Genomic DNA, 9,807 nt, shown 5'->3' with positions numbered 1-9,807 from the left:
ATTTTTTTATGGATCCAACATTTTTTTTCTTTTCACTTTGTTTTCTCTCCTCATCCAAAAAACACAAAAAATATTTTTTCATCGTCTTTCTTTCTTAACATTTTCTTTTCCTTCATATAGCAAATAGAAATATCATATCCAATAAAAATATACATGTGTTCATACACTAGTCCAATAATAAAACCAGGTCCAAAATAAACAAGCACAACACATAAAAAAAGGTCTAAAAATTTTTTCTTCGTCAATCCGACCTACACAGAGAATGGATCTATTGGTCGTACATCCGACCTACATTCAAAATCTTAACTGCACCTACAAATCTACCCAACAATTCAAATATGAGATCTTAACAACCCCTAAATAAAAAGAGATGTAACTACCCACCATTATAGGTGGATAAGTTACTAAAAGATAACAATTCTATCTTTCTTATTGTATAAATACCTCATCAAACTCAAGTATTTCTCGATTCCAATATACTTAAACATGCTTAAAATTCTTGCTAACTTAAGTATCAGAGTCCCTTGCAGATACCACTCCCCATTCTTACTCGATAACCTTAGACAGCTTCGCCCCATTGGAGAAGATGTCGACACCACTACCAAAAGGCATCTGGACCAATATGCTTCCCTATGTGTCACTTGGCCAGTGGTCATCGGTCACCAAATCCCTCGTTCAAGTGGCACAACTCCTTATCTCACACAGCCATCATGCGACTATCGTTACAAGACCATCCACGTCAGCATCCACACCCTCCACTTTTCTTCCGACCAAGTAGGTCTCCACTATACATGTTTATGCAAAATTTTATTAAAAAAAAAATAAATATACCAAAAATACTGATATTCTAGTTATTTTAGTAATTGATTTTAATTTATATATTACATATATTTTTTTATAATCAAGATTAATAACTAAAATTATTAGAATACCCATATTCTTAGAATATCTGAATTTTTTTCAATTTTATTTGAGCACTTCAACTAAAACAGCAAAATTTATTTATTTATTTTTATCAAATTAGTTAATAATATTGAAAAATATTAGTTAAAAATATAATATTGGACAATTAGACTAAAAATATTAAATTATTGACAAAAAATACTAGCCAATATAAATTAAAATTATTATTAGTCCTCAACTTTGTTTTTTTATTTTATATATCTGGTTATGCGATGTTAAAATCAATTTCTTATGTGTTCCTCCCACAAGGTCTACACAGTGATAACAAATACAAAAGCTTTTCTATTATAACGGGGATCACGTATTCACGTATCAGAATAAATAAGTCCATCTCAAACCATATCTTCAAAGAGTAATTCAAATATATTTATATAAGTGACCTTTCAATAATGGCCAATTATTATTATTTTTGGGATTAAAAAATTCAATGAGATTGAGGCACATCATCACATACATCATCAATAGACAGTCTACAATTACAAATAAGCTTAATCCAACTCCCACATAGCAGGATTAGGAAAGGCAAATCCAGATATATTTATAGTTGACTTTCCATCAGGTGCAACTGGATCATATGGTGAATCTTCTCCAAACTCAATTGGCATTGACTTCCAGTATAAACTTGGCTCCCACTCTGCTTCTTTTAGCACTTTCAATATCTCCTTTACCACTGTCATGCTTGCCTCGGATGTTAGATGAATTCCATCACTGTGAAATAATAATTAGTAACTACCGTTACCAATAGAACACTATAATATTGATGGAATTGAAATAATAATGATTATACTTACATGAAAGAAATCTCTTGCCAATCTTTTCTTGTTTGGATTGCAGACCAGAGATCAATGGCCTTGATGTTCATTTTGCGGGACAGTGACAACAATGCTTCAGAATATACTCGACAAGCTTCATTTGTTCTTATCAGATTTCCCTGTGGATCTCTGGTTTAAAGCCATAGACTTCATTCATTAGTATTTGAGATTTTGAGGTCGAAAATCAAATATAACAACAACAACATGTCACTTAGCTTTGTTTGGGAGTTTAACTGGTTTAGAGAAAAAATGAAAGACTGATTTTAATATAATCTCATTGAACTAATTTTCAAGTTGGAAGAGACAAAGAAACAAGAAAAATAATAGGACAATAAGAATTTTAAAATGAACTTATAAATTTCCTAAAGATAAAAAAGTATCAAATAAATTCTTCAAGAATAGTAATGTTAGATTATAGTTCTCAAAAAATTGCAACATTAAACATGTTTCATCCCTATGTTAGTCTTTCATTTGATTTAATCAGGAATTTATAAGTCTAATGTTGTAATTGAATTTTCTATTTTCCTCTTTTTTTACTCAAAAATCTATAAGTTTATTACTTTTTTTTGCAGAAAAAATTTTTCAGAGACTTACTCACAAATAAATAATTCAACAGCCACAACTATTAATGGCATTTAAAAATTTTCTTAGATAAAAATATAGACCATCACTGATATATAATCCCTCTATTTGTCGTTATAAGAAACTAGTATATTGACTGGTACTTTCATATCTGTTAATTCATTCTTTTACTTGTTAAATTTAAAGTAAATAATCATGAAAGACTTAGTTGCTAGTAAATCTATCTAAAAAAAATTAAAACAGACTCTAATTGACAAAATTAATCAAACCTTAAAACAACTATTTAAAATTCTCAAATTACCCTCTTAGTCTAACTTAATTCAAATTCTAGTTATAATGGTATCCTTCTCCCAATTTCTAATCTTTTACCATCATAGCTTATCCCATAACCTCTTTTCTTTCCCTACCACACTGGCCTCCTTTACCCTCCCCAAACTTCAACCCTTAATTTTTTATTTTTTATTTTTTTTGCTGAATTCCATAAGGGTATCACCATCGCAACACACACTTCCAGTATGTATTTTGTCTTGCTTATTTTTCAGCAACTTCAATGCTTGTTTCAACCCATTTTCATTTTTTTCAACCGATCATCATGTTAGCAGTCTTTATTCTAATAACTTTAATTTTTCATTTTTCATTGTATATAAAAGGTGCTTTGGCCTTTAAAGTGTAAGAATATATTTTCTTATTAATTCGAACAACAATAATACTCTACATTCATGTAAAAAATGCATCCAGGTTATCCAAGTAATATTGGTCAGACGCGCTTCCCTTCTCCCTCATTCGTATGTCATACACGCGCTACATACAATGTACTGTAACCTAAAGCTTTGCTCAACGTAAATATTCTGCTGCAATGTAAACCTTCTTCTTCTTATCTGCTCGCGTTCTTCCTTATTAATCTGCATTGCCTTCGTCGTTCTTCTCTGGTTGCGTTCATCTTCTCGTTTTCTTCTTTCGATCTAGTTATGTTGCATTTATCTTCTTCCTATTTTTCTTCGTTTTCTTCTTCGATCTGCACTTCTTAATCGAAACAATGAATGACTCAACTTCAAATCAGTTGAATGAGAGCGATTTGGATTATTCTTCTGAAACGAATCAAACTGACGAAGTTTAGATTATTCAATTTTGAATCGAATTGAATGGAATGCAATTGCTAATATGAATTGAATGGACGGAGGTGTATTGAATTGAATTGAATTGAATTGAATTGATAATCGTAAATTGTAGGCAGAGCTGTTTGAATTTGATTTTATATAATGAATTACGTTTCGTTCGCTCAATACTATACAATTGTTTCACCATGAGTACGCGTTCGGTTCATTATGCAGAAAGCTGTTCGAATTTGATTTTGTATAATGGATTATGTTTCGTTCACTCATTACTATACAATTATTTCACCATGAGTACGTGTTTTGGTTTATTATGTAGAAAGCTGTTCGAATTTGATTTTATATAATGGTGTGTTTCGTTCACTCAATACTATACAATTGTTTCACCATGAGTACATGTTCGGTTCATTATGCAGAAAGATGTTCGAATTTGAATTTATATAATGGATAATGTTCCATTCATTTAGTACTATACAATTGTTTCACCATAATAACATGTTCGGTTCATTTCTTTTCTACACAATTCAAAACTCTTTCTCCTCACTTTCTACTGCTTCTTCACTAGAGAGAGAAGAAGGAAAATACAAAAAAAATATAGCAGCAATAACAACAAAAGAATGATGATAAGGAGAAAACATGTGAAAAAGAAGAAACGCGAAAAAGAAGGAGGAGAATGAGGAGGAGGAGGAATGCGAAGAAGAAGGTGAAGAAGAAAAAGACGCTCCGTGCGTAAACGAGCGTGAGAAGAAGAAGCGTTGGGCAAGAGTGATTTCGTATGTGTTAGGCATGTATATTTCACGTTTTATTTAATGGTATTGAATTTTTTTAGTGTTGGGCCAACTTGGATACAAAATTATATAGATGTGTAGTATGACTGTTCTAACAATATATATCCATTTTTTTCTTTTTTTTGTGTTCGTTTCCCTTATAAAGAGGAAAGAAATTGAAAAAAATTTATTTTCTTGTTAATTCCAACAACACACATCTAATACTTTTTTTTGGTTTGTTCCCTTCTAACGAGGAGAGAAATTAGGAAAATAAAATGCAAAGAAGTTAGTAGGTGTTAGTTCTATGTCTTTATAGAGTCGTATTTCAAAAAAAAAAAAAATAGAAGAGAGGTGCAGACGTTTGTGTCATTTTTAGGGATGGCAATTTTCTCTAGTGGAATAGGTATCCGCAGGGATTTACCCGTTGAAAAACAGGTTTGGAGGTCATTTTCTCTCTGCGGAGACGGGAGACGGGTATCCGTTTAATAAACGGGGCGGGGGCAGGGAGAGAGGTATCCACCCATCATATCCGTATAATACCCGTATAGATGAAATTAGATAAATATCCTTATATATATGTATTATGATGGAAACAAAAACCTAATTCACGCCTTTGCCTCACTCCCTCACTCTCTCATCATATCACTCTTAGTCTCTCACTCTCTCAGGTCTCACCCTCTCCGTCTTTCTTCCTCTGTCTTCCTCCCTTGCTGCCGCTCACCTTCTTCCTCTTATTAAGTTTCCGGTGTCGCTCTGTGCTTGCTTCTCACAGCGTTGGTGTCGCCTGCACCCGTGTCGCCGCTGCACCCACATTGTCGCCTCTACTCCACAAAGATGAAGCTGCTCCAGCCATGCCTCTGCCATCACGAGCTTCTTCAGATATGTCATCACCATCCATGCCTCTGCGTCCAAAGGAAAGGAGAGCCGTCTTCACGCCGCGCGTCTGAGGAGAAGAGAACTATCACGACTTTGTCGCTGTCCAGAGGACAGGAGAGCCGTCTTCACGCCGCGTGCCTGAGGAGAACCGTCGCAGTTTTCGTCACCGTCCAGAAGAGAGTTGTCTTCGTTGGCGCCGTTCATAGGAGATCCGCCTTCGTCGTCGTCCAAAGAAGAGCCGTCCTTCATCGCCGTCAGAGAAGAGCCATCGCTCACTACTTTTTGCTCAAAGCTTCGCCGCCTCCGCCTCTGCCTCTAGTCTGCCTCTGCTCTACCGTTTTAATATATATTTTGATTTTTAATTAATGAAATTGGTATGGTTTGAATTCTATTAATGTGAAATTAGATTTATGATTAGGTTTGAATTATGTTAATTGATAAATTTGGATTTAGAGATAAATTGGATTTAAGATTAGAGTTTGAATTCTATTAATTGATAAATTTGTATTTAGAATTTGGGAAATTTTATTGCTGTGAAATTGGATTTAAGGTTTGGAGTTTGATTTTTTACTGGAAAAATGAAAAATTGGATTATAATACTGAGTTTAGGGTTTAGACTATGTTAAATGTTAATTATCTTTTATTTTTTAATTTTTTAATTTTTTTAATGTTTTTAAATTTGTTTTTAAAAATCTGTGGATATCTGCGGAGACCCCGATTTTCGGCAAATACGGGGTCCCCGTTATCCGTCGTGAGAATGCGGCGGAGACGGAGATGGATTTTGGATAGCGGAGACAGAGGACGGGGGTATGTCTCTGTTCCCATAAAAACTCGTTGTCATCCCTAGTCATTTTGAGCACACAATGCGTATGTGACATCTAAGGTATGGGTGTTGCGGTGGTGGATTCAAAGAGAACAAAGGGTGGGTTAAAGTTTGGAAATTTAAATTAAGTTATGTTAGGTCAAGAGGGTTAATTTGGTAATTTAAATTATTTGTTAAGATTTGGATTTTTTTATCAAGTGAAATACATTTTTTATGAGTATTAAATTTGTCATGCGCATAACTTTTATAGTTAGAAATAATTATTTACTTTTAAATTTTATTTTTGAGATAGCAAGTTTTTTATAACTTAATTAAAGTGCCTTAAATAAAGTGTTGAAAATAATTAAAAAATATTTTTTTATAAATTATATATAATAAAAATATTTTAGAGAGAAAAAAATTGTACACCAATCTTTCTCATACACTTGTATATAAGGTCTTTTTGAAAAGTTTTAAAAGTAATTTTTTTTAGTTTTTGACTTATGAAAAATAGTAGTATTAATGTCTGGTGCAATTTTCAAAATCAAATTACAACTTTCTAAGAAGCTATTTAGGAACTTATAGAGAAGTTAAAAAAAATGACTTTTCTCATAATACTACTATTTTTTATCACATTTTTATAAAATAAATACTTTAAAACTAAAAGCTCAAATATAAAATAACTTATTTATAAGTTACTTTTAATATAATCATTGCTTAAGTTATTTTTTTTAAAATAGCTTAATTAAGTTGTTTTTTCAAACTGGCCAATATATAAGTAGATAAATGTGTAATTACGAAAAGGTTTAAATTGATTATGGAAGACAGACCTATTATTAACGATTTGTTCCTCATTGATGGGAGGAGTACTAAGAAATATGATGCGGGTCGTCTTTGAAAGGCACTGAAATAATCACATGATTTAAGTCAATAAACTCCATAGCGCAAAAAGAACAGATCACAATTAAATCGATTAGTTTTGTTACATCAATTCGAAATACAAAGAACAGAGATTACATGCATCTAACAAAACACCCCAACTAGATCATTTATTTATTATGATTAGAACCAAGAAAGATTTATTACCTGTATATGGAGAGCAATCTTCCTCATATTTTCTATGTATTCTTGAAGAGGCACATGAGGACCAAGGCCATATTTATTTGGAATAACAGAGTCATTGCCACCAAAATACACAATAACCAATGATGGTTGCTTAGTGGCATTCTGATCCTTCAACATTATGTACCAAGCAAAAGTGTAAAAGTTTTTTAGAGAAATGTTAAATCACAAATGTGTGAAACTAAATGGTAAAAAAAAAAAATAAATAATAATAATAATAATAATAATAATAATAATAATAATAATAATAATAATAATAATATCTATATCACCATGCTAAGGCTAAATACCTTGGGAAAAACTTGATCCAGAACCTGAAGAGCACGCCTTGAATTCCAACCAGCGTATCCTCTCAAAACTATGTCTGCCTATGTTATGTAAAGAAAGATTTTTATGTTAAACTCATTTCATGCATTATACGTGTACCCCTAACAAGCACATAAATGTTCATGTATTTTAATATGTATATTTTCAAAGAATGATAATACTGAAAAGGTAACACAAGGATACAAATTATAGTAATCTATCTTATTGTCGTTTCACAATTATTTTTCCAAATGATAACTAACAAGCATGTCTAGATATGTCAAACGACCAAAATTATTTTTTCATTTTTTATGAAAAAAGACTACCGAAAATAATACCGTGATAAAATAATATCAAAAGATATGAATTACAAATAAGTACTCAAATATTTTAAAACATGAAAAGATTAACCAACTATTAGATATGTATTTTTTAAAAAAAATGTAGAGATTAGATTTTGATATGATTATTTATAAATATTATTAGAAAAATGATACATTTTCAATTCATCTTTAAAATTTGATTAGTTTATCAAGAGAATCTTGTTTTGTTAATGAATTTTTTTTAAAAAAATATAAAAATAAAATTTTGTTCCGATTTTTTGTATGGTCTTTATAAATAGTTATTCGAATCTTTCTACAAAAGTTTAAAACAAATACAAAAGTTGTTTGCTAAATCTAAAAATCATTTTTCACTTATAAAAAATATTATAATTTTTTTTTATCATATTTTAAAATCTTTTATATACTTTTTTATTATTCATATTTTTTAAAATTATTTTTGTTAGCAGTATGAACTTTCGAATCTCATTTTTTTTAATCTTATTATATGTATTCAACATACATTTTATATAAATGATTAATTTACTAACAGATCATTATATATATATATATATACAGATCAATAATTCTCTAATTAAGTTGTAAAACCAATTAGAGAAGAGATGTTTTAAGGGACCAAAACTTTCATATCTATAGAAACTTTTATCGTTCTATATTAGAAAGTATAATTTTTGTAAAATATCTCTAAAGACAAAGTATTAGTTATGATATATTTATACATATTATTTTACATATTTTTTAATAAAATAATTAAATTTATTAAAACCGAGTAACCAAACTTCTTATAGATAGCCATATAATCAACTTTTTTTATTAATACTAAACATGTATCTTTATACAAAATATATATATATATATATATATATATATATATATATATGAAAAAATGACAAATAAATCTCTTATCTTTTATATCAAAAATAAATAAATTTTTAACAAATTAAAAACATAAAAATATCTATTATCTTCTAAAGCACCAGAGATATAAGTTCTTCTACAAAAAATCTATTTATCTTTATATGTTTTAGACGAAGAAATTTAAATGTTTTATATTTTAAAATGTAAAAAACGTTTTTATCTTTTTAATTAGTTAAAAACTTATGTATCTTTAGATTAAAAAATGAGAGATCTATTTATCTTTTTTTCTCACTATATATATTTAAGATTTCATTTGCCCCTTCACGTGATTATATAGATTGCATAATAATGAATATAATGACACTAATCAGACCAATAATCATCCGTTAATTCTCAAAAAAGAAAAAAAAAAAACATAACCAATGGAAGAGGAAGTACCTGACGAGCATACAAGTGAGAAAGAATAGCACCCCAGCCTTCATAATAACTGTATTGAACAATGGAAGAACCAAACAGCACAAATTGAGGCCTTTCTGGTCCTGTCATCTTCTCACTCTCAAACATGAACAAATTTATGAGACAAGGACAAGGGATAACATTTATATATATAGATCACTTGGTGGATTTAATTACGTATGTTTTATATTCTTACAAGTCACAAGTCGCGTACACCTTTCTATTTAGTTACAATGAATTACAATAATGGGGATAAAATTTCTATATAGATCACTTGGTGAATTTAATTAATATATTATTTATCCTCTTATTTTTTTGATTATTTTCGTATTTTATTTCTGACAAAATAAGAATTAATCTGATGGAAATCTAGATTTCATTTAATGATTTATCGTTGGTCAATAGATTGTTACATGCACCAATTGGAAAAATAGCTTATTACTAAGGTCCAATTTGAGTAAACAACTTAATTAAGTTCCTTTTGAAAAAATAGTTTAAACAATAAATAACTATATTAAAAGTAGCTTATAAATAAATTATTTTGTATTTGGATTTCTAGTTCTAAAAATGCTTATTTTATAAAAATATGATAAAAAATAGTAGTATTAGGAGAGAAGTCATTTTTTTTTAACTTCTCTATAAACTCTTAAATAGCTTTTTAAAAAGCGCAATTTGGTTTTAAAAATTGTATCCGACATTAATACTACTACTTCTCATAAATCAAAAGCTAAAAAATGTTGCTTTTGTAGCTTTTCAAATTGGCCCTAAATCAACTCAAATTTATGATATTTTATTTTCTTTTTTTTTTTT

The 9,807-nt window shown here is 29.6% G+C and overlaps 1 protein-coding gene across 2 annotated transcripts; it reads right to left on the bottom strand.

Annotated features, from left to right (window-relative positions):
- Positions 1 to 1,305: 1,305 nt before the first annotated feature.
- Positions 1,306 to 9,098, bottom strand: LOC112743645 (GDSL esterase/lipase WDL1). 2 transcript variants are annotated; one of them, XM_025792931.3, is made up of 6 exons: positions 8,980 to 9,098; positions 7,327 to 7,404; positions 7,001 to 7,147; positions 6,745 to 6,818; positions 1,755 to 1,904; positions 1,306 to 1,671 (listed from the first exon to the last, which is right to left on the bottom strand). In XM_025792931.3, exons 1-6 carry the CDS (start codon positions 9,085 to 9,087, stop codon positions 1,452 to 1,454), a joined length of 777 nt encoding a protein of 258 aa, XP_025648716.1. In that variant the 5' UTR covers positions 9,088 to 9,098; the 3' UTR covers positions 1,306 to 1,451. The 2 variants fall into 2 exon arrangements, with proteins under 2 accessions (XP_025648716.1, XP_025648717.1); XM_025792932.3 differs by having other exon boundaries at positions 7,001 to 7,141.
- Between the last annotated feature and the right edge of the window lie 709 nt (positions 9,099 to 9,807).

The sequence above is a fragment of the Arachis hypogaea genome, chromosome 14 (assembly GCF_003086295.3).
Source record: "Arachis hypogaea cultivar Tifrunner chromosome 14, arahy.Tifrunner.gnm2.J5K5, whole genome shotgun sequence".
NCBI lineage: Eukaryota > Viridiplantae > Streptophyta > Magnoliopsida > Fabales > Fabaceae > Arachis > Arachis hypogaea.
The sequence above is the reverse complement of the archived record's forward strand: the minus strand, read 5'-3'. Positions and strand labels throughout refer to the sequence as shown.